Source organism: Oncorhynchus mykiss, chromosome 13, assembly GCF_013265735.2.
Source record: "Oncorhynchus mykiss isolate Arlee chromosome 13, USDA_OmykA_1.1, whole genome shotgun sequence".
NCBI lineage: Eukaryota > Metazoa > Chordata > Actinopteri > Salmoniformes > Salmonidae > Oncorhynchus > Oncorhynchus mykiss.
The window spans coordinates 2,444,443-2,469,567 of NC_048577.1; the positions used below are offsets into that span (position 1 = coordinate 2,444,443).

Genomic DNA, 25,125 nt, shown 5'->3' on the forward strand with positions numbered 1-25,125 from the left:
TGTTTTTTTCCATCATTCTTTATATCATTGATCTTGGCTTCATAATAAAGTTGATTATTTTAATTGAGTTTGGTCACATTTCTCAATTTGCAGTATGTAAGCCAGCCAGATGTGCAGCCAGACTTATTAGCCACTCCTTTTGCCCCATCTCTTTCAAACATACAGTTTTTAAATTCCTCATCAATCCATGGAGCCTTAACAGTTCTAACAGTCAGTTTCTTAACAGGTACATGTTTATCAATAATTGGAAGAAGCAATTTCATATGGTAAAAACAGATAAACACATTATCAGTCAACAATATTTGCACCCTGGAAGGAATGGTAAGGCTTCTCCGCTGTGTGTATTCTCTCATGTTGTTTCAGGGCATCTAACCGGTTAAAACACTTTCCACACTGGGAGCAGTGGTAAGGCTTCTCCCCTGTGTGTATTCTCTCATGTCGTTTTAGCTTCCCTAAATCACCAAAACGATTTCCACACTGGGAGCAGTGGTAAGGCTTCTCCCCTGTGTGTATTCTCGCATGTCTTTTCAGCTTCCCTAAATCACCAAAACGCTTTCCACAGTTGGAGCAGTGGTAAGGTGTCTCCCCTGTGTGTATTCTCTCGTGCCGTTTCAGCTCCCATGACTGGTTGAAACAATTTCCACACTGGGAGCAGTGGTAAGGCTTCTCCCCAGTGTGTATTCTCTCATGCCGTATCAGGTTCCCTAAAACGTTAAAACTCTTTCCACACTGGGAGCAGTGGTAAGGCGTCTCACCTGTGTGTATTCGCTCATGCATTTTCAGCTCCCCTGACCTGCTAAAACTCTTTCCACACTGGGAGCATTGGTAAGGCTTCTCCCCTGTGTGTATTCTCTCATGCAGTTTCAGCTCCCCTGACTGGTTGAAACACTTTCCACACTGGGAGCAGTGGTAAGGCTTCTCCCCAGTGTGTATTCTATCATGCCGAATTAGGTTCCCTAAAACGTTAAAACTCTTTCCACACTGGGAGCAGTCGTAAGGCTTCTCCCCTGTGTGTATTCTCTCATGCTGTAACAGGTCCCATAACCGGTTACAACCCTTTCCACAGTGGGAGCACTGGTGTCGTCTTGCTGGTTTGGACGTCCCTGGCTCTGGTTCCTCTGAGTCTGGTCTTGCTCCTGCCAAAGACAGTGTTTTTTAAAATAGAGACCCGAATGAAACCTCCACATGATAAAACAACAGTGCTACGAGAGTAAATCCTAATCAGATCTCTCAATAACCCGAGGCCAGTTTTAACAATCTTAGTGTGATTTTAAAACAAATGTAGAGCTTCCTGGTAATTACTTATATGTTTACACTACTTATTTTATTCATCCTGTTTTACAAGTCAGAACACAAAAAACTAAACAGTTCTAGGACACTGAAGACACAGACTTTGCTAGATTCCAATGGAGCAGGTGGTTCTAAATATATAACTTTCATAGCTGTATGATACAGAATGTGACCTACACACTTCCTTAAACATAAAATAACTAATGAAGTAATTTTGTGTGATTGTAAAAACAAGTTTTGGACTTTGAAGACACAAAGCACATCAGTAACATCTCCCCGTTGTTGAAGGGGTTCGACACCTGCTGTTTAAATGGCCCAATTTCTTATTTAGACGTTCACAGGTTTTCAACATTTTGACTATCGCTAATTTCATATTTTGGGTAAAGTGAAAAATAAGGTGAAATATTTGGAAAGATGTTCCTAAAACTGATAGTAACTGCAATAAACAACAATATAAACGCAACATGTAAAGTGTTGGATGTTTCATGAGCTGAAACAAAAGACTGCAGAATTTTTTTACATCCCTGTTAGTTAACACATATTTTCTGCCAAGATAATCCATCCTCCTGACAGGTGTGGCATATCAAGAAGCTGATTAATAATCAAGCTGTTCACACAGGTGCACCTTGTGCTGGGGATAATAAAAGGCCACTCTAAAATGTGCAGTTTTGTCACACAACAATGCCACAGGTGTCTCAGAGGGAGCGTGCAATTGGCTGACTGCATGAATGTCCATTTTTATACACTGTTCAAAAAAATAAAGGGAACACTTAAACAACACAGTGTAACTCCAAGTCAATCACACTTCTGTGAAATCAAACTGTCCACTTCGGAAGCAACAATGATTGACAATAAATGTCACATGCTATTGTGCAAATGGAATAGACAACAGATGGAAATTATAGGCATTTAGCAAGACACCCCCAATAAAGGAGTGGTTCTGCAGGTCGGGACCACAGACCACTTCTCAGTTTCTATGCTTCCTGGCTGATGTTTTGGTCACTTTTGAATGCTGGCGGTGCTTTCATTCTAGTGGTAGCATGAGACGGAGTCTACAACCCACACAAGTGGCTCAGGTAGTGCAGCTCATCCAGGATGGCACATCAATGCGAGCTGTGGAAAGAAGGTTTGCTGTGTCTGTCAGCGTAGCGTCCAGAGCATGGAGGCGCTACCAGGAGACAGGCCAGTACATCAGGAGACGTGGAGGAGGCCGTAGGTGGGCAACAACCCAGCAGCAGGACCGCTACCTCCGCCTTTGTGCAAGGAGGAGCACTGCCAGAGCCCTGCAAAATGACATCCAGCAGGCCACAAATGTGCATGTGTCTGCTCAAACGGTCAGAAACAGACTCCATGAGGGTGGTATGAGGGCCCGATGTCCACAGCCCAACACCGTGCAGGACGTTTGGCATTTGCCAGAGAACACCAAGATTGGCAGATCCTCAGACCCCTTGTGAGACCATATGCTGGTGTGGTTGGCCCTGGGTTCCAATGCAAGACCATGCTAGACCTCATGTGGCTGAAGTGTGTCAGCAGTTCCTGCAAGAGGAAGGCATTGATGCTATGGACTGGCCCGCCCGTTCCCCAGACCTGAATCCAATTGAGCACATCTGGGACATGTCTCGCTCCATCCACCAACGCCACGTTGCACCACAGACTGTCCGGGAGTTGCCGCCACCTCATCAGGAGCATGCCCAGGCGTTGTAGGGAGGTCATACAGGCACGTGGAGGCCACACACACTACTGAGCTTCATTTTGACTTGTTTTAAGGATATTACATCAAAGTTGGATCAGCCTGTAGTGTGGTTTTCCACTTTAATTTTGAGTGAGACTCCAAATCCAGACCTCCATGGGTTGATAAATTTGATTTCCATTGATAATTTTTGTGTGATTTTGTTGTCAGCACATTCAACTATGTTCAACTACATTCAACTATGTAAAGAATATTTCATTAATTCAGATCTAGGATGTGTTATTTTAGTGTTCCCTTTATTTTTTTGAGCAGTGTAGTTGTATAAAAAAGTGCCTATAAAGGCAGCTTTCATCGTGATTTCCTAAAATATTGTTTGTGTTGCAAATGTAAAAGGGTCGTTCCACGAAATGGGTGCCTTTTGCGTCCCTTTGACAAGTTAAGTATAAATTATGCACCAATGTTGAATTCTGAAAAGCCTGTTTTATGAAGTGCACTTTAATGTGGACTACGTGGATATTTCAATAAATCTAATATAAAAGTCTAAATATATGTACCAATGACGGATAGCACCTTTAACAATGTATTGAGTACTGAACAACATATTAAATTGTAGAACTTTAGTAGAATGCCTCTTTCAAACCCAACATTAGTTCAATAAATGCATATTTTGTGCCCGTTTTTAAGTCAGTACTCACTGGTCTTAATCGAATCTTCAGTCTCATCCTTTTTCACTCCCAAAACGTCTTCCTCCTCCTCTTTAATTGAGATAGCCTCTTCCTCTTTTACTCCAAAAGGTTCTTCCTTCAATGTTATGGCACCTTCCTCCTTTTTGATTCTGAAAGCTTCTACCTCCTCCTCTTCCACTCTGACAACCTCTTTTCCATATTCCTCTTTCACTGTAATATCATCCTCTTCTTTCAATGCGATAGCCTCCTCTTCCTCCCTTTTCATCCTGAAAGCTTCTTCCTCTCCTTTCATCAGAGTTTCTTTCTCCGTCGAGATTAGTGAGCTCATGTTTCGGGCGATTAGCCTAGTGCAGTATCAATTTACCACATTAGCTAATTTAACAAGCAATTTACGTTTCAATGAACGAGTAGATATGTAAACAGAATTGGGTTTAAAACACTAAGAATAATATACACAAGATGTGTCTTAAACGCTTCAATGTTTCGGTTTAACGTTCGCTTGCAAACCACCACGTTGTTTGAATCAGCAGCATTTTGTCGCTGTTAGCATTTTGTCGCTGTTGAAGAAGCCTCCAGTTCCGTCCACTAGATTGTACGTCATGCAAGAAGCATCATTTGAAAAACTCATATCGCCATCTGCTGACTGGAGTGGGTAACGCAGTTTGGAAAAATATTAATTACAATGTTTATTCTGGCCAACAATGTCATAAGAAGTCATTAAAAAAAAAAAAAACAGATGTTATGTTTTCTCTTCCTTCTTACAGCCAATACTTTCCTCCAGGGCTGACCTGCCCGTTAGGCAGGATTAGGTGACAGATTGACGAGGCATAAATGACTTTACTTAACATATTGTACAGCTTTCTGTAGTAGGATCTTTTTGTGGGAGGGGGGGGGGGGGGGGGGGGGGGGTGAAGTGATTATGGGCTTAACAAAGAAGACACCAGTAGCATGTCAGATATAGTTTAAATGTGTTCATATTTGAGTTTGCATCCCAATATGACACTTCAAATACACCGCAGAAGACTGAAATGTATTATGTAAATGTTTTGTATTATGTTATGTGACTCTGACTCTGACATTGTATTATGTTATGTGACTCTGACATTGTGTTATGTTATGTGACTCTGACTCTGACATTGTGTTATGTGACTCTGACATTGTGTTATGTGACTCTGACATTGTGTTATGTGACTCTGACATTGTGTTGTGTGACTCTGACATTGTGTTATGTGACTCTGACATTGTGTTATGTGACTCTGACATTGTGTTATGTGACTCTGACATTATGTTATGTGACTCTGACATTGTGTTATGTTATGTGACTCTGACTCTGACATTGTGTTATGTGACTCTGACATTGTGTTATGTGACTCTGACATTGTGTTGTGTGACTCTGACATTGTGTTATGTGACTCTGGCATTGTGTTATATTATGTGACTCTGACATTGTGTTATATTATGTGACTCTGACATTGTGTTATGTGACTCTGACTCTGACATTGTATTATGTTATGTGACTCTGACTCTGACATTGTGTTATGTTATGTGACTCTGACTCTGACATTGTGTTATGTGACTCTGACATTGTGTTATGTGACTCTGACATTGTGTTATGTTATGTGACTCTGACTCTGACATTGTGTTATGTGACTCTGACATTGTGTTATGTGACTCTGACATTGTGTTATGTGACTCTGACATTGTGTTATGTGACTCTGACATTGTGTTATGTGACTCTGACTCTGACATTGTGTTGTGTGACTCTGACATTGTGTTATGTGACTCTGACATTGTGTTATGTGACTCTGACATTGTATTATGTTATGTGACTCTGACATTGTGTTATGTGACTCTGACTCTGACATTGTATTATGTTATGTGACTCTGACATTGTATTATGTTATGTGACTCTGACTCTGACATTGTGTTATGTGACTCTGACATTGTGTTATGTGACTCTGACATTGTGTTATGTGACTCTGACTCTGACATTGTGTTGTGTGACTCTGACATTGTGTTATGTTATGTGACTCTGACATTGTGTTATGTTATGTGACTCTGACTCTGACATTGTGTTATGTGACTCTGACATTGTGTTATGTGACTCTGACATTGTATTATGTGACTCTGACTCTGACATTGTGTTGTGTGACTCTGACATTGTGTTATGTGACTCTGACATTGTGTTATGTGACTCTGACATTGTGTTATGTGACTCTGACATTGTATTATGTTATGTGACTCTGACATTGTATTATGTTATGTGACTCTGACTCTGACATTGTGTTATGTGACTCTGACATTGTGTTATGTGACTCTGACATGGTGTTATGTGACTCTGACTCTGACATTGTGTTATGTGACTCTGACATTGTGTTGTGTGACTCTGACATTGTGTTATGTTATGTGACTCTGACATTGTGTTATATTATGTGACTCTGACATTGTGTTATGTGACTCTGACTCTGACATTGTATTATGTTATGTGACTCTGACATTGTATTATGTTATGTGACTCTGACTCTGACATTGTGTTATGTGACTCTGACATTGTGTTATGTGACTCTGACTCTGGCATTGTATTATGTTATGTGACTCTGACATTGTGTTATATTATGTGACTCTGACATTGTGTTATGTGACTCTGACTCTGACATTGTATTATGTTATGTGACTCTGACATTGTGTTATGTGACTCTGACATTGTGTTATGTGACTCTGACATTGTGTTATGTGACTCTGACATTGTGTTATGTGACTCTGACATTGTGTTATGTGACTCTGACTCTGACATTGTGTTATGTGACTCTGACATTGTATTATGTGACTCTGACTCTGACATTGTGTTGTGTGACTCTGACATTGTGTTATGTGACTCTGACATTGTGTTATGTGACTCTGACATTGTATTATGTGACTCTGACTCTGACATTGTGTTGTGTGACTCTGACATTGTGTTATGTGACTCTGACATTGTGTTATGTGACTCTGACATTGTGTTATGTGACTCTGACATTGTATTATGTTATGTGACTCTGACATTGTATTATGTTATGTGACTCTGACTCTGACATTGTGTTATGTGACTCTGACATTGTGTTATGTGACTCTGACATGGTGTTATGTGACTCTGACTCTGACATTGTGTTATGTGACTCTGACATTGTGTTGTGTGACTCTGACATTGTGTTATGTTATGTGACTCTGACATTGTGTTATATTATGTGACTCTGACATTGTGTTATGTGACTCTGACTCTGACATTGTATTATGTTATGTGACTCTGACATTGTATTATGTTATGTGACTCTGACTCTGACATTGTGTTATGTGACTCTGACATTGTGTTATGTGACTCTGACTCTGGCATTGTATTATGTTATGTGACTCTGACATTGTGTTATATTATGTGACTCTGACATTGTGTTATGTGACTCTGACATTGTGTTATGTGACTCTGACATTGTGTTGTGTGACTCTGACATTGTGTTATGTGACTCTGACATTGTGTTATGTGACTCTGACTCTGACATTGTGTTATGTGACTCTGACATTGTATTATGTTATGTGACTCTGACATTGTGTTATGTTATGTGACTCTGACATTGTGTTATGTGACTCTGACATTGTGTTATGTGACTCTGACATTGTGTTATGTGACTCTGACATTGTGTTATGTGACTCTGACTCTGACATTGTGTTGTGTGACTCTGACATTGTGTTATGTTATGTGACTCTGACATTGTGTTATGTTATGTGACTCTGACTCTGACATTGTGTTATGTGACTCTGACATTGTGTTATGTGACTCTGACATTGTATTATGTGACTCTGACTCTGACATTGTGTTGTGTGACTCTGACATTGTGTTATGTGACTCTGACATTGTGTTATGTGACTCTGACATTGTGTTATGTGACTCTGACATTGTATTATGTTATGTGACTCTGACATTGTATTATGTTATGTGACTCTGACTCTGACATTGTGTTATGTGACTCTGACATTGTGTTATGTGACTCTGACATGGTGTTATGTGACTCTGACTCTGACATTGTGTTATGTGACTCTGACATTGTGTTGTGTGACTCTGACATTGTGTTATGTTATGTGACTCTGACATTGTGTTATATTATGTGACTCTGACATTGTGTTATGTGACTCTGACTCTGACATTGTATTATGTTATGTGACTCTGACATTGTATTATGTTATGTGACTCTGACTCTGACATTGTGTTATGTGACTCTGACATTGTGTTATGTGACTCTGACTCTGGCATTGTATTATGTTATGTGACTCTGACATTGTGTTATATTATGTGACTCTGACATTGTGTTATGTGACTCTGACTCTGACATTGTATTATGTTATGTGACTCTGACATTGTGTTATGTGACTCTGACATTGTGTTATGTGACTCTGACATTGTGTTATGTGACTCTGACATTGTGTTATGTGACTCTGACATTGTGTTATGTGACTCTGACTCTGACATTGTGTTATGTGACTCTGACATTGTATTATGTGACTCTGACTCTGACATTGTGTTGTGTGACTCTGACATTGTGTTATGTGACTCTGACATTGTGTTATGTGACTCTGACATTGTATTATGTGACTCTGACTCTGACATTGTGTTGTGTGACTCTGACATTGTGTTATGTGACTCTGACATTGTGTTATGTGACTCTGACATTGTGTTATGTGACTCTGACATTGTATTATGTTATGTGACTCTGACATTGTATTATGTTATGTGACTCTGACTCTGACATTGTGTTATGTGACTCTGACATTGTGTTATGTGACTCTGACATGGTGTTATGTGACTCTGACTCTGACATTGTGTTATGTGACTCTGACATTGTGTTGTGTGACTCTGACATTGTGTTATGTTATGTGACTCTGACATTGTGTTATATTATGTGACTCTGACATTGTGTTATGTGACTCTGACTCTGACATTGTATTATGTTATGTGACTCTGACATTGTATTATGTTATGTGACTCTGACTCTGACATTGTGTTATGTGACTCTGACATTGTGTTATGTGACTCTGACTCTGGCATTGTATTATGTTATGTGACTCTGACATTGTGTTATATTATGTGACTCTGACATTGTGTTATGTGACTCTGACATTGTGTTATGTGACTCTGACATTGTGTTGTGTGACTCTGACATTGTGTTATGTGACTCTGACATTGTGTTATGTGACTCTGACTCTGACATTGTGTTATGTGACTCTGACATTGTATTATGTTATGTGACTCTGACATTGTGTTATGTTATGTGACTCTGACATTGTGTTATGTGACTCTGACATTGTGTTATGTGACTCTGACTCTGACATTGTATTATGTTATGTGACTCTGACATTGTATTATGTTATGTGACTCTGACATTGTGTTATGTGACTCTGACTCTGACATTGTATTATGTTATGTGACTCTGACATTGTATTATGTTATGTGACTCTGACTCTGACATTGTATTATGTTATGTGACTCTGACATTGTGTTATGTGACTCTGACATTGTATTATGTGACTCTGACATTGTGTTATGTGACTCTGACTCTGACATTGTATTATGTTATGTGACTCTGACATGGTATTATGTTATGTGACTCTGACATTGTGTTATGTGACTCTGACATTGTATTATGTTATGTGACTCTGACATTGTGTTATGTGACTCTGACATTGTGTTATGTGACTCTGACATTGTGTTATGTGACTCTGACTCTGACATTGTATTATGTTATGTGACTCTGACATTGTGTTATGTGACTCTGACTCTGACATTGTATTATGTTATGTGACTCTGACATTGTGTTATGTGACTCTGACATTGTGTTATGTGACTCTGACATTGTGTTATGTGACTCTGACTCTGACATTGTATTATGTTATGTGACTCTGACATTGTGTTATGTGACTCTGACATTGTGTTATGTGACTCTGACATTGTGTTATGTGACTCTGACTCTGACATTGTATTATGTTATGTGACTCTGACATTGTGTTATGTGACTCTGGCATTGTATTATGTTATGTGACTCTGATATTGTATTATGTTATGTGACTCTGACATGGTATTATGTTATGTGACTCTGGCATTGTATTATGTTATGTGACTCTGACATGGTATTATGTTATGTGACTCTGATATTGTATTATGTTATGTGACTCTGACATGGTATTATGTTATGTGACTCTGGCATTGTATTATGTTATGTGACTCTGACATTGTGTTATGTTATGTGACTCTGACATTGTGTTATGTGACTCTGACTCTGACATGGTATTATGTTATGTGACTCTGGCATTGTATTATGTTATGTGACTCTGACATTGTGTTATATTATGTGACTCTGACATGGCAGCATCATGTTATGGGTATGCTTGTCACCGGCAGGGACTGGGGAGTTTGTCAGGATCAAAATAGATATGAAAGGAGCAAAGCCCAGGTAAAAAGTTAAAGGAAAACCGACCTCAGTCTTCTGAAAACCTGTCTCCATCACATCTGTTGTGAGTTTTTTATAAGGTATGACTTTACACACATAACATTTGGTTAATCAAGCAAAATACAGCCTCATTTTTTTCTAATCAGGAAGCTCCGGTAAACAGTGGTTGTTGTACACTGCTGCTACCACACGGCCTGGAGGGGATTTTTACTTTGTTGATAGCTAGCTACTGTGTGGAAAAAGACGTAGCAGCTAGCTAACTGGCTACCGACCAACCTATTGTGTGTATTGAACATTCATATTGGACAGCCTTACCTGTAGAGTAGCACCACCACCCATCAGCCCGTTCTCTTCCTGACGTCAAATGGAAACAATGGAGCAAATGCATCACATGTAAATATCACTTGATTATCAGATGAGTGTATTATGACATCATATAGAACTCCTCAGACATTCTAAATATCACTTGATTATCAGATGGGTGAATTATGACATCAGAACTACTCAGACATTCTAAATATCACTTGATTATCAGATGGGTGAATTATGACATCAGCTAGAACTACTCAGACATTCTAAATATCACTTGATTATCAGATGGGTGAATTATGACATCAGATAGAACTACTCAGACATTCTAAATCAGGCTTCATCCATATCATGAAGGTGGATATTGATCCAACCATTTCCAAACTAATGACCGGGCTGACGGAAACAGGATATGCCTGAACAATTTTATAAATGCAGGCAGATAATGTGTTAGTTCGTATGACATGGTGGGGTCTTCATGTGTCAGTAAACATGTGTAAGTGAGAAATGGAGGTGGGAACTCCTTTATGTGCAAATATTTATATAATAACCATCACATCTTAGAGCTGCTGACTACAGTGCACGGGACAAGAACACGTTTTCTATTTCACGCAACAGTTTTTAAAACCATCAGTAGAGTTGAAAATGCGATGGAAACCAATTTAACTTGCATTTTTCATTCGGTACATGAGAATTTAACAGCAAACGTTGTTTTGAAAATGTGTATGTTTTATGCAGGTTCTAGAATATTCACATGGAAATCTGTCGCAAATTGCACAGAAACTTAACAACGAAGGTGGATATTGATCCAACACCTGCCCCGTATTCAAACCAGCCCACTGGGCTCAGACGTCAGTCCAACATCTAGTTTCTATTTACATTTCTTTGAGTCCTCAACTAAAGTGAATTCAACATGAAATCAACACAAAATGTCACGTTATTGGATTCAGGTTGCCAGTTGGGTGAAAGATAAAAAATACCTGATGTTCATGGCTTTTTACAAATCCAATCAGTTTTCCACATTAATCAAACATCATGGATTTATTTTGTTGAAAATGACGTGGAAACAAAGTTAATTCAACCAGTGGGAGGCTTGTAAATGACCCCAGGAAAGTAAAACAAAGAACTCTTCATTGAGACAATGATGAAACAGCAATCCGTGGAAGAGTTGAGGTGGATATTATAAAATAAGGATCTGCTGGAGTCCAAGTCAAACCAAGATTCTTTATTTCTGAGATCAGAGAGAATAACAGAGTTACACACTGCAGTATAGACAGTCTGAATTCCTGAAGCATTGGGTGATGAGCACATATCTTTATAGTTTCCTGTTCCTGGGAGGGACTTCATTCATACAAGGACACAGGTGCAGCTGGTTTGCAACACAGAATGATACTCCCAAGAACAGAAGATTATAATAGGACAGTTTCACAAGGTTAGTCACATAATTGTATGTGTCCACATATCTGAGTAACATGTTCCATTACAGACACTGTGAACATTGTCATTAAATCATCAGTGGGCCACAATGAAAATGTCAACAATGGAACTAATGCATCACATCCAAATAGCACTTGATTATCTGTAGTGCTGGAGGAATGACACACCCAGATAAACACACACAGTCAGAGTTTAAAAAAGGACCATTTAAACACATGGAATCTGATCTACTCTATATTCAAACTGACAGACTCCATTTTCAATTCATATTTTCCAATAAAAACATACAACTATATGTTTAAGTATACTTTGTACAATTCAATTTCATACGGTATAAACAGGTAAACACATTCTCAGTCAACAATATAAGACAATTGGAGCACTATGTATGTTCTCTGATGAATTTTAAGTCAATGTGATGTAAAATATAAATTTACACACCAGAATAATTAAGTCAATGTGATGTTAAATATCAATATTCACACTGGGAGAAGTAATTATTCTGTCCTGTGTGGATTCTCACGTGACTGTGATGAGAAATATGTCTTCCCACAGTCTGAGCATTTGTAAAACTTCTACTCTGTGTGTATTCTATCATTTTTTTCCCAAGAAACTTTTATGTTTAAAACTTTTTTCACACTGGCAACACCCCTGTGTGTTTTCTCTCATGTTTTTTCAGATCCCCTGACTGGTTGAAGCACTTTCCACACTGGGAGCAGTGGTAAGGCTTCTCCCCTGTGTGTATTCTCTCGTGTCTTTTCAGGCTCCCTAACTGGTTAAAACTTTTCCCACACTGGGAGCAGTGGTAAGGCTTCTCCCCCGTGTGTATTCTCTCGTGATGTTTCAGGGACCTTATTAGGTTAAAACACTTGCCACACTGAGAGCAATGGTAAGGTCTCTCTCCTGTGTGTATTCTCTCATGATTTTTGAATTCCCCTAAATGGTTAAAAGTCTTTCCACACTGGGAGCAGTGGTAAGGTTTCTGTCCTGTGTGTATACGCTCATGATATTTGAGGGCGTGTAACCGATTAAAACTCTTCCCACACTTGGAGCAGTGGTAAGGCTTCTCCCCAGTGTGTATTATCTCATGTTGCTTCAGGGCCCCTAACAGGATAAAACACTTGCCACACTGAGAGCAGCGGTAAGGTTTCTCCCCTGTGTGTATTCTCTCGTGTATTTTCATGTTACCTGCCTGGCTAAAACTCTTTCCACACTGGGAACAGTGGTAGGGCTTCTCCCCTGTGTGTATTCTCTCATGTAGTTTCAGCTTCCCCAAATCGTTACAACCCTTTCCACACTGGTAGCAGTGGTAAGGCTTCTCCCCTCTGTGTATTCTCTCGTGTCGTTCCAGCTTCCCCAAATCATTAAAACACTTTCCACACTGGGAACACTGGTGTCTTCTTGCTGGTTTGGACGTCCCTGGCTCTGGTTCCTCTGAGTCTGGTCTTTCTCCTGCCAAAGACAATGTTTAAAAAAAAATAAAGACCCAGATGAAACCTCCACATGATAAAACAACAGTGCTACGAGAGTAAATCCGAATCAGATCTCTCAATAACCCGAGGCCAGTTTTAACAATCTTAGTATGATTTTAAAACAAATGTAGAGCTTCCTGGTAATTACTGATATGTTTACACTACTTAATTTATTCATCCTGTTTTACAAGTCAGAACACAAAAAACGAAACAGTTCTAGGACACAGACGTCGCTGGATTCCAATCGAGCAGGAAGTTCTAAATATATAACTTTCATAGCTGTATGATACAGAATGCGACCTACACACTTCCTTAACTTCTTCGATATAGGGGGCGCTCTTTTAATTTTTGGATAAAAAAACGTTCCCGTTTTAAACAAGATATTTTGTCCCGAAAAGATGCTCGACTATGCATATAATTGACAGCTTTGGAAAGAAAACACTGATGTTTCCAAAACTGCAAAGATATTGTCTGTGACTGCCACAGAACTAATGCTACAGGCAAAACCAAGATGAAATTTCATACAGGAAGTGCCCCAGATTTTGAATGCGCTGTGTTCCAATGTCTCCTTATATGGCTGTGATTGCGCCAGGAATGAGCCTACACATTCTGTCGTTTCCCCAAGGTGTCTGCAGCATTGTGACGCATTTGTAGGCATATCATTGGAAGATTGACCATAAGAGACTACATTTACCATGTGCCCGCTTGGTGTCCTCCGTCGAAATTATTGCGTAATCTCCAGCTGCGTGCATTTTTCCATTTGGTTCAGAGGAGAAACCAAACTGCCACGAATGATTTATCATTGAATAGATATGTGAAAAACACCTTGAGGATTGATTCTAAACAACGTTTGCCATGTTTCTGTCGATATTATGGAGTTAATTTGGAAAAAAGTTTGGCGTTGTAATGACGGAATTTTCGGGGGGTTTTCTTAGCCAAACGTGATGAACAAAACGGAGCAATTTCTCCTACACAAATAATATTTTTGGAAAAACTGAACATTTGCTATCTAACTGAGAGTCTCCTCATTGAAAACATCCGAAGTTCTTCAAAGGTAAATGATTTTATTTGAATGCTTTTCTTGTTTTTGTGAAAATGTTGCCTGCTGAATGCTAGGCTTAATGCTATGCTAGCTATCAATACTCTTACACAAATGCTTGTGTAGCTATGGTTGAAAAGCATATTTTGAAAATCTGAGATGACAGTGTTGTTAACAAAAGGCTAAGCTTGTGAGCCAATATATTTATTTCATTTCATTTGCGATTTTCATGAATAGTTAATGTTGCATTATGGTAATGAGCTTGAGGCTATGATTACGCTCCCGGATGCTCGACGCAAGAAGTTAAACATAAAATAACTAAAGAAGTAATTTTGTGTGATCAAAAACTTGTTTTTACATCAAAGACACAAAGCACATCAGTAAAATCTATCCGTTGTTGAAAGGGTTCGACACCTGCTGTTTAAATGGCCCAATTTATTATTTAGACGTTCACAGGTTTTCAACATTTTGATTATCACCGATGTCATATTTTGTGTAAAGTAAAAAACAAGGTGAAATATTTGTAAAGATGTTCCTAAAACTGATAGTAACTACAATAAACAACAATATAAACGCAACATGTAAAGTGTTGGATGTTTAATGAGCTGAAACAAAAGACTGCAGAATGTTTTACATCCCAGTTAGTTAACATTTATTCTCTGCCAAGATAAACCATCCACCTGACAAGTGTGGCATATCAAGAAGCTGATTGAACAGCTTGATTATTACACAGGTGCACCTTGTGCTGGGGAGAATAAAAGGCCACTAAAATGTGCAGTGTTGTCACAACAATGCCACAGATGTCTCAGAGGGAGCGTGAAATTGGCATGCTGACTGCAGGAATGTCCATTTTTATATATATTTTTACATTGGAGACAGACACAAAGCACATCAGTAATATTTGCCTGTTGTAGATAGGGTGGACACTGAGAAAAATTACAAGATTGTATTAATACTGTTTAGCCATCGAATATATAATAATGTTTATGAACTGAAATAAAAGACCCCAGAATTTTTCCATGAGTAAAGGAGCTTATTTCTCAAAAATATTGTGCACAAATTTGTTTACATTCCTGTTAGTGAACATTTCTCCTTTGCCAAGATAATTAATCCACCTTACAGGTGTGGCATGTAAATGTCCATAGATTAGGGCCTAATGTATTTATTTACAATGACTGACTTATATGAGCTGTAAATCGTTGAAATTGCTGTTTATATTTTGGTTCAGTATACACACAGACACATTCGTTAAGTATTCAGACCCCTTCACCTTTTCCATATTTTGTTACACTTCAGCATTATTCTAAAATTAAAAAAAAAAATCCATCTCGCCAATCTAAACTCATCAAAAAAAAGAAACATCCTCTCACTGTCAACTGCGTTTATTTTCAGCAAACTTAAGATTGATCCAACAGGTCCCAGACGTGCTCAATTGGATTGAGATCCGGGCTCTTCGCTGGCCATGGCAGAACACTGACATTCCGCTCTTGCAGGAAATCACACACAGAATGAGCAGTTTGGCTGGTGGCATTGTCATGCTGGAGGGTCATGTCAGGATGAGCCTGCAGGAAGTACCACATGAGGGAGGAGGATGTCTTCCCTGTAACACACAGCGTTGAGATTGCCTGCAATGACAACAAGTTCAGTCTGATGATGCTGTGACACACCGCCCCAAACCATGACTGCCCCTTCATCTCCAAATCGATCCCGCTCCAGAATACAGGCCTCGGTGTAATGCTCATTCCTTCGATGATAAACGCGAATCCAACCATCACCCCTGGAGACAAAACCGTGACTTGTCAGTGAAGAGCAGTTTTTGCCAGTCTTGTCTAGTCCAGTGACGGTGGGTTTGTGCCCAGAGGCGACGTTGTTGCCAGTGATGTCTAGTGAGGACCTGCCTTTTAACAGGCCTACAAGCCCTCAGTCCAGCCTCTCTCAGCCTATTGAGGACAGTCTGAGCACTGATGGAGGGATTGTGCGTTCCTGGTGTAACTTGGGCAGTTGTTGTTGCCATCCTGTACCTGTCCCGCAGGTGTGATGTTCGGTTGTACCGAGCCGGGGCAGGTGTTATTACACTTGGTCTGGCACTGCGAGGATGATAAGCTGTCCATCCTGTCTCCCTGTCTCCCTGTAGCGCTGTCTTAGGCGTCTCACAGTACGGACATTGCAATTTATTGTCCTGGCCACATCTGCAGTCCTCATGCCTCCTTGCAGCATGCCTAAGGCACATTCACGCAGATGAGCAGGGACCCTGAGCATCTTTCTTTTGGTGTTTCCAGAGTCAGTAGAAAGGCCACTTTAGTGTCCTAAGTTTTCATAACTGTAACTTTAATTGCCTACCGTCTGCAAGCTGTTTGTGTCTTAACAACCGTTCCACAGGTGCATGTTCATTAATTGTTTATGGTTCATTGAACAAGCACGGGAAACAGCGTTTAAACCTGTTAGGGATAAGGGGCAGCATTTTCACTTTGGATGAATTGTGTGCCCATAATGAACTGCATCCTACTCTGTCCTAGATGCTAATATATGCATATTATTATTACTATTGGATAGAAAACAGATGTCAACAGTCAGTAGAACGTGGAATGAAGCCTCTCGTGTGATGTGGGACTTGATGGAAGGGGAATGAGTCAGTGGTCTGTCAGAATGCCCGTTCCTGGTTGCGCACATTACTGTTGATATCGCCTGCGTTCCATTACTCTGCAGACAAAAACGAATTCTCCGGTTGGAACGTTATTGGATATATATGATAATAACATCCCGAAGATTGATTCTCTACTTAGTTTGACCAGTTTATTCGACCTGGAATATAACTTTTTGAAGTTTTTGTCCGAGTTCGCCTGGACCAGCGCCAGCTTTTGGACATGTGAACTAACCGTGCTAGCAAAAGTAGCTAATTGGACACTAGTAATGGACATTATCGAACAAAACAACGATTCATTGTGGAACTCGGACTCCTTGCACTGCATGCTGATGAAAGATCACCAAAGGTAAGGGAATATTTATGATGTAATTTCGTATTTCTGTTGACTCCAACATGGCGGAGAAATATATTTACTTCTGAGCATCGTCTCAGATTATTGAATGGTATGCTTTTTTTCGTAACGTTTAAAATCTGACACAGCGGTTGCATTAAGAACCAGTGTATCTTTAATTATATGTAAAACATGTATCTTTCGTCAAAGTTTATGATGAGTATTTCTGTTATCTGGCGTAGCTCTCTGTAATTACTCTGGATATTTTGGAGGCATTTCTGAACATGGCGTCAATGTAAACCGAGATTTGTGGATATAAATATGCATATTATTGAACAAAACATTAATGTATTGAGTGTCATCTGATGAAGATTATCAAAGGTTAGTGATTTAACCCTTTACAATGAAGATCAGTGATGTTATTTGGAATTTTACGAATAATCTTCGAAAGACAAGGTTCTGAAAAAGATCTGTAATTTTTTTTGCTGAATTTATTTTGTATATGTTGAAAAGTGTTTTTTTTCTCAGACATAAATAAACAACTCCAGGTGAAAGACAAAGGCCATAGCTGTAATAAAATAACAAATTAACTGGCAAAGCAACAGGGTGAAGCCCGCATCCAGCAACGTCACGAGTCACGTTTTGCAGCTGTTTCAGTACAGCACTACAGGGAGAGAGAATCCACGGGGAAAAATCCACGGGACTAGTTTCAATGTATGGAATCACTTAGGAGTTTCTGGATTTTGGGTAAACTTCTCCTTTAAAGCATCAGACGCCATAGTAATTCATCATTAGATGCTACAAGCCTCCTTTAAGACTCCATAATGTTTCATCATTAGATGCTACAGTCCTCCTTTAACCTGTTTGGGATAGGGGGCAGCATTTTCACGTTCAGATGAAAAGCGTGCCCAGAGTAAACTTCCTGCTCCTCAGGCCCAGAAGCTAATATATGCATATTATTATGCACATTGGAAAGAAATACTCGGAAGTTTCTAAAACTGTTTGAATGATGTCTGTGAGTATAACAGAACTCTTATGGCAAAAACCTGAGAAAAATCCAATCAGGAAGTGGGAAATCTGAGGTTTGTCAACTCATTGCCTATCGAATATACATTGTCTTTGGGGTCATATTGCACGTCCTACGGCGTCCACTAGATGTCAACAGTCTTTAGAACGTTGTTTGAGGCTTCTACTGTGAAGGAGGGGGGAATGAGAGCTGTTTCAACCAGAGGTCTGCCAGAGTAGCATGAGCTGATCACGCGCTTACACGTGAGAGAGACCTGCGTTCCATTGAAATTCTAAAGACAAAGGATTCTCTGGTTGGAACATTGTCGAAGATTTATGTTCACAACATCCTAAAGATAGATTCTACACATCGTTTGACATGTTTCTACGAATTGTAATATATCTTTTTGAATTTTTTGTCTGAACTTTCGCCTGGACTTGCCCGCGCCTCGTGAGTTTGGATTTGTTTACCAAACGCGTTAACAAAAGGAGGTATTTGGACATAAATGATGGACTTCATCAAACAAACAAAAAAACATTTATTGTGGAACTGTGATTCCTGGGAGTGCATTCTGATGAAGATCAAAGGTAAGTGAATATTTATAACGCTATTTCTGACTCCACAACATGGCGGGTATCTGCATGGCTTGTTGTTGTGTCTGAGCGCCATACTCAGATTATTGCATGGTTTGCTTTTTCCGTAAAGCTTTTTTGAAATCTGACGCAGCGGTTGCATTAAGGAGAAGTATATCTATAATTATGTGCATAATACTTGTATCTTTTATTAAAGTTAATATGAGTATTTCTGTAAATTGATGTGGCTCTCTGAAAATTCGCCGGATGTTTTCGAGGCACAACATAACTGACCATAAAGCGCCAATGTAACCTGAGATTTTTGGATATATATATTAACTTTTTGGAACATAACATACATGTATTGTGTAACATGAAGTCCTATGAGTGCCATCTGATGAAGATCATCAAAGGTTAGTGATTAATTTTCTCTCTATTTTTGCTTTTTGTGACTCCTCTCTTTGGCTGGAAAATGGCTGTGTGTGTTTTTGTGACGAGGCTCTGATCTAACATAATTATATGATGTACTTTCGCTGTAAAGCTTTTTTGAAATCGGACACGATGGGGAGATTAACAACAGGCTAAGCTTTAATTTGGTGTATTGCACTTGTGAATGCATGAAAGTTACATATTTCTAAAAACTATTTTTGAATTTCACGCTCTGCCTTTTCAGCGGAATGTTAGCCATAAGAAGTTAAGACTCCATAATGTTTCATCATTAGATGGTACAGGCCTCCTTTAAGACTCCATAATGTTTCATCATTAGATGTTACAGGCCTCCTTTAAGACTCCATAATGTTTCATCATTAGATGCTACAGGCCTCCTTTAAGACTCCATAATGTTTCATCATTAGATGCTACAGGCCTCCTTTAAGACTCCATAATGTTTCATCATTAGATGCTACAGTCCTCCTTTAAGACTCCATAATGTTTCATCATTAGGTGCTACAGGCCTCCTTTAAGACTCCATAATGTTTCATCATTAGATGCTACAGTCCTCCTTTAAGACTCCATCATGTTTCATCATTAGATGCTACAGGCCTCTTTTAAGACTCCATAATGTTTCATCATTAGATGCTACAGGCCTCCTTTAAGACTCCATAATGTTTCATCATTAGATGGTACAGGCCTCCATTATACTCCATCATGTTTAGAATGTGTCTGGAAGCGCTACTCTATCTATTCTACTCTCATCCTTTCAGTTTTAATAATAATAATAATAATAATAATAATAATAATAATAATAATAATAATGTTATAATAGGTAATAACTAACTTTAATAACTAGTTAATACCTGCCTGGCGCCCCAACAAAATATTTCTTTACCCCCCTCTAACAATACCGCTACAGAATTAGCATAGTAGGCCATGTAATTTAAGGTAATCTGAAATATTTAGGACTAACTTATTCCTTGCCACCCATTCTGAAACTCACTGCAGCTCTTTGTTAAGTGTTGCTGTCATTTCAGTTTCCGTGGTAGCTGACGTGTACAGTGTTGAGTCATCCGCATACAGACACACACTGGCTTTACTCAAATGTCGTTGGCATCTTTGATGAAAACCTGCTCCAGAGCAGAACCTGCTGCTTGAACAGAGTTCTGAGTAGAGGGTCTGAATACTTAAGTAAATGTAATATTTCAGTTTTGTATTTAATTTTTTTTAAATTAGCAATAATATCAAACAAAAATGTTTTTGCTTTGTCAGTAATGTGTTCTTTGTCAGTAATGTGTTCTTTGTCAGTATGGGGTATTGTGTTTTTAGAATAAGGTTGTAACCTAACAAAACGAGGAAAAAGTCAAGGGGTCTGAATACTTTCCGGAGGCACTGTACTCTCCGATGCCAAGTCTAGGATCATCCCTCAGAGGTCCCCACTCTACTCTCCGATGCCAAGTCTAGGATCATCCCTCAGAGGTCCCCACTGTACTCACCGATGCCAAGTCTAGGATCATGCCTCAGAGGTCCCCACTGTACTCTCCGATGCCAAGTCTAGGATCATCCCTCAGAGGTCCCCACTGTACTCTCCGATGCCAAGTCTAGGATCATCCCTCAGAGGTCCCCACTCTACTCACCGTATGTGTAGTGATGTCCAGTCAGTAGAACCGCATGAAGGTATATCACCACAACATGCATCATTACAGATCTCTTGAACAGAGATGCCTTTGAACAATGCCTATGATGTAGCCATACCTCTGGTGGATTGAGCCATCAAGCCCTCCGGAGGTGTCAGATCCTTGCTACTATAGAACCTCATGAAGGTACGGGGGTGGAACTCATGATACGGATGTAATGGCTAAAGTAAAGCGGTTTTAAACAAGATAAATCTCATTTCTATTCTTTCCAGCGGCTCCAACAGGCCTCAAGCACAAGATAAAAATCCCAGGATGGGACTAGCTGTTTGGGTACCGGGAGTAGGTGACCCTTCATAAAACAACAGATCAGGGGGTTCCACTGTATCGTTGTTGCAGCCTAAATGGCAGACAAATACACATTTAGAGTTGAAAAGGCTTTCCTTCCTCAGAGAGCAGAGTAGCTCTGAAACAGAGCAACAAAGGGACTGATTTGTTTCTGATCTCAGCATCTGTTAAATACACAGACCCCTTATTGTGCTGTAGTGAGTGTTGTGGCTCTAGCACTCTGAATAGAGTTCATTATCAAGGAGAGCGGTCACGTGTGTTGAGAAGTAGAGGATCACTAGTTTGAGTCCAGTATGGGGACAGTGGAGGAAACTAAACTGTTAGCAGCACACTGATGTCGGTTACATATTAAATCAATAAAGTGAGTCATTTCCAAATGAAACTATGTTCTTTAAGGTCTGTAAAGTATATATATTAAACCATGTTCTTTAAGGTCTATATAGTATATATATTAAACCATGTTCTTTAAGGTCTGTATAGTATATATATATTAAACCATGTTCTGTTAAGGTCTATATAGTATATATATATTAAACCATGTTCTTTAAGGTCTATATAGTATATATATATTAAACCATGTTCTGTTAAGGTCTATATAGTATATATATTAAACCATGTTCTGTTAAGGTCTGTATGTTGGAGTTCAGGCTTCATTTGACCTGTTAGAAGGAAATTCATTAAATTTTGTCCATTACAGAGATGGAGGCCAAGACAAAAAAAAAGAAGCTGGTTTTAAAATATATATTTGCCAGTTTAACAAGTCCTGTAGATCAGATGTTAATGAAGCAATACAGACCACATTGAAGTGTCTTGAGTTTTGTTTGCCTGTTCTAGACTTGTGTAAAGAAAGAGGATTGACTGGGACAGGCAATGTCACATCCATAATGTATTTAGGGAAGGTTTCTGGAAAACATACACCTCATCTAGAAACTTTCTCTCTAAAGCTAACTTTCATCAAGGTTTTATATGGTCTATTGGTTTCTCTCTAAATCTAACTTTTATCAAGGTTTTATATGGTCTATTGGTTCCTCTCTAAAGCTAACTTTCATCAAGGTTTTATATGGTCTATTGGTTTCTCTCTAAAGCGAACTTTCATCAAGGTTTTATATGGTCTATTGGTTTCTCTCTTTTCATTGGCAGAATCCTTTTTCAGTGTTATGATATTCATAACATCCATATCCACCAGTCTATCTCCCTGTCAACTAACAGAACTCTGCTGGTTGTCCTGGGAACAGATACCAGTGGGCAGATCTATTTTATTTGTTCAAACTAAACTACAGCACTTACTTAGATGAGTCAAATCTGATGCTTTCTTCTCTTCTCCACCTCTCACAGTTCTACTCAGCCCCGTTGTTTTCCTGCAGTCCACCAGCAGCACAGACAACCTCTTCATACCCAGCAGTAAGGTGCTACCGGGAGAGACACGACATGGGGACTCTGGGAGAGAGGAAGGGCTAGCGTTGTCCTGGTAACCATAAAGAGGGGACACAGACACATATCATTATGAATGCTTATGTCACTGTTGTCATGAAGTGCTTTACAGAAACCCAGCCCTGAGCCCGATAGAGCAAGCTGAATGCTAGAAAAGACCAATCTGTACCATCTGGTGTTCTGATCCGGAGAGAATCTTCTCTGCCTGGTCAGCATCAGGATGTTTTTGAGGCTCCCCAGAGGATCCATAATAGTCATGTCTCTCTCCTGTGTGAACAAGAACATCAAACAGATTAAAATCATAGAGTCTTAGACGAGGCATTGATATCTCTAAACAGGGCCTAAAATGCAAATGTTAAAGGGTTGTTCCACGAAATGGGTGCCTGTTGCATCCCTTTGATATTTTAAGTATAAATTGTGCTCCAATATTGAATTTTAAAAGCCTGTTATATTAGATGAGATGCACTTTAATGTAGACCACGTGGAGATTTTAATAAATCTAATTTAAAAAGACCCCAAAATATATGTACCAAAGGCAGATTGACCCTTGAACAATTTATAAAGTACTGAACAACATATTCAAGTGTAGAATTCCATTAGAATGCCCCTTAAAACTCCACATTAGTTCAACAACTGCATAGTTTGTGTCCCTGTTTAAGACAGTACTCACTGGTGTCAATCTGATATTCTGTCTCCTCCTCTTTCACACTCAAAACGTCTTCCTTCTTCACCTCTTCTGCGATAGCATCCTCTTCCTCTCTAAAATGTTCTTCCTCAATAACATCATCTTCTTCTTTCACGACAATGTTCAGCCCCAAAGCTTCATTCTGCATACAGCAGGCCTCCTCTTCTTTAGCAGGGGAGGAGTAGTTTAGTGAACTCATGGTCCGGGATGTTAGAATTAGCGACTAGCCTAGTGCTAGTAAGGTAGCATTAGCGACTTGGCTCAGTATCAGTGTTTAATTAACAACTTTGCAAATTGAACATGCAAATTACGTTAAAGTTAACCAGTTGATACATCAATTTAACTGCGTTTACAACACTGAGATTAGCTAATGTACATTAACATGGTCTAAAGTGTCAATCTTTCGGTTTTATGTTGGCTTGCAAGCTACCGAGGTGGTTGAAAGAGTAGCCGTGTTGTTGTTCCTGAAGAAGCGTCCCGTCCAGTCCATTATACGTCACGCAAGAATCATCACCTGAAAGACGCACATCGCCATCTGCTGACTGGAGTGGGTAACGCAGTTTGGAAACAATAGTTATTACACTTTTTGTATTGGATAGAGCAACATAATAATTTAACAATAAGCTGATATATTTTCTCTTACGTCTTACAAATAATGATTTCCTGTACACCGAAGTAGAAGCATAATGTATTTGTAAATGATGAATAAATACTTCCATGAGTATGGTTCTGTTTTAATACACTGTTCATTTTTCACAATCGTTTTTATCTAGATGTGATGGTACTAATCCCTTAAAGCTACGCTCTTTAAGATACAAATCATCCTGTAAACCAGGGGTGGGCAACTCCAGTCCTCGGGGCCTGATTGATGTCACACTTTTTCTCCATCCCGCAAACACCGCTGATTAATCAAACTGAATTCTAAACTGAAGATCATGATTAGGTGATTATTGGAGTCTGGTGTGTTAGCTGGGGCTGGGGTAAAACGGTGACACTAATCAGGCCCTCGAGGTCTGGAATTTCCCAACCCCGCTGGAAACAATAGAGCAAATGCAGCACATGCAAATAGCACTTGATTATCTGTAGTGCTTTACACGGAGTCTACAAAACATTAAGAACACCTGCTCCTTCCATGACTTAGAAAGACCAGGTGAATCCAGGCTAAAGCTACGATCCCTTATTGATGTCACAAGTTAAATCCACTTCAATCAGTAGATGAAGGGGAGGAGATGGCTGAAATAAGGATTTTAAAGACTTGAGACAAATGAGACATGGATTGTGCATGTGTGCCATTCAGAGGGGGAATGGGGAAGACAAAATAGTTAAGAGCCTTTGAACAGGGTATGGTAGTTGGTCCCAGGCGCAGGTTTGTGTCAAGAACTGCAATGCTGCTGGGTTTTTCCAGCTTCCCATGTGATTTGTTTTCTCATGAGCATGGCCTTATTTCTATTACAGCATATTGGATGACTGTCATTCATATTCCATTCACCCTGTTCAATGTAACAGCAACAGGTTTAGGCTACTATATGATACTAGAATTTTCCCTATACCCATCATGAGATTGCTACAACCTAGCCTATGAATGGAAGTTTAGAACTTAGGTGCACACAGGTCGAGATATATTTTTTAGGTGACAGACAGTGACA

The 25,125-nt window shown here is 39.4% G+C and overlaps 1 protein-coding gene across 1 annotated transcript; it reads right to left on the reverse strand.

Moving 5' to 3' along the window:
• On the reverse strand, positions 1–24,420 carry LOC118938508 (zinc finger protein 271-like). The gene is made up of 5 exons (XM_036942548.1): positions 23,465–24,420; positions 22,964–23,061; positions 22,651–22,828; positions 12,523–13,337; positions 1–1,134 (listed from the first exon to the last, which is right to left on the reverse strand). The coding sequence occupies exons 1-5, from the start codon at positions 23,676–23,678 to the stop codon at positions 289–291; spliced, it is 2,151 nt and encodes a 716-aa protein (XP_036798443.1). The 5' UTR covers positions 23,679–24,420; the 3' UTR covers positions 1–288.
• Positions 24,421–25,125: the final 705 nt, after the last annotated feature.

Coding starts and splice junctions, on each gene's coding strand:
- LOC118938508 (XM_036942548.1), bottom strand. CDS start 23,678: ATGAGTTCACTAAACTACTCCTCCCCTGCTAAAGAAGAGGAGGCCTGC. Junction 22,829..22,963: donor CCGGATCAGAACACCAGATG/GTACAGATTGGT, acceptor TATGGTTACCAG/GACAACGCTAGCCCTTCCTC. Junction 13,338..22,650: donor ATCAGATTTGACTCATCTAA/GTAAGTGCTGTA, acceptor TGTCTTTGGCAG/GAGAAAGACCAGACTCAGAG.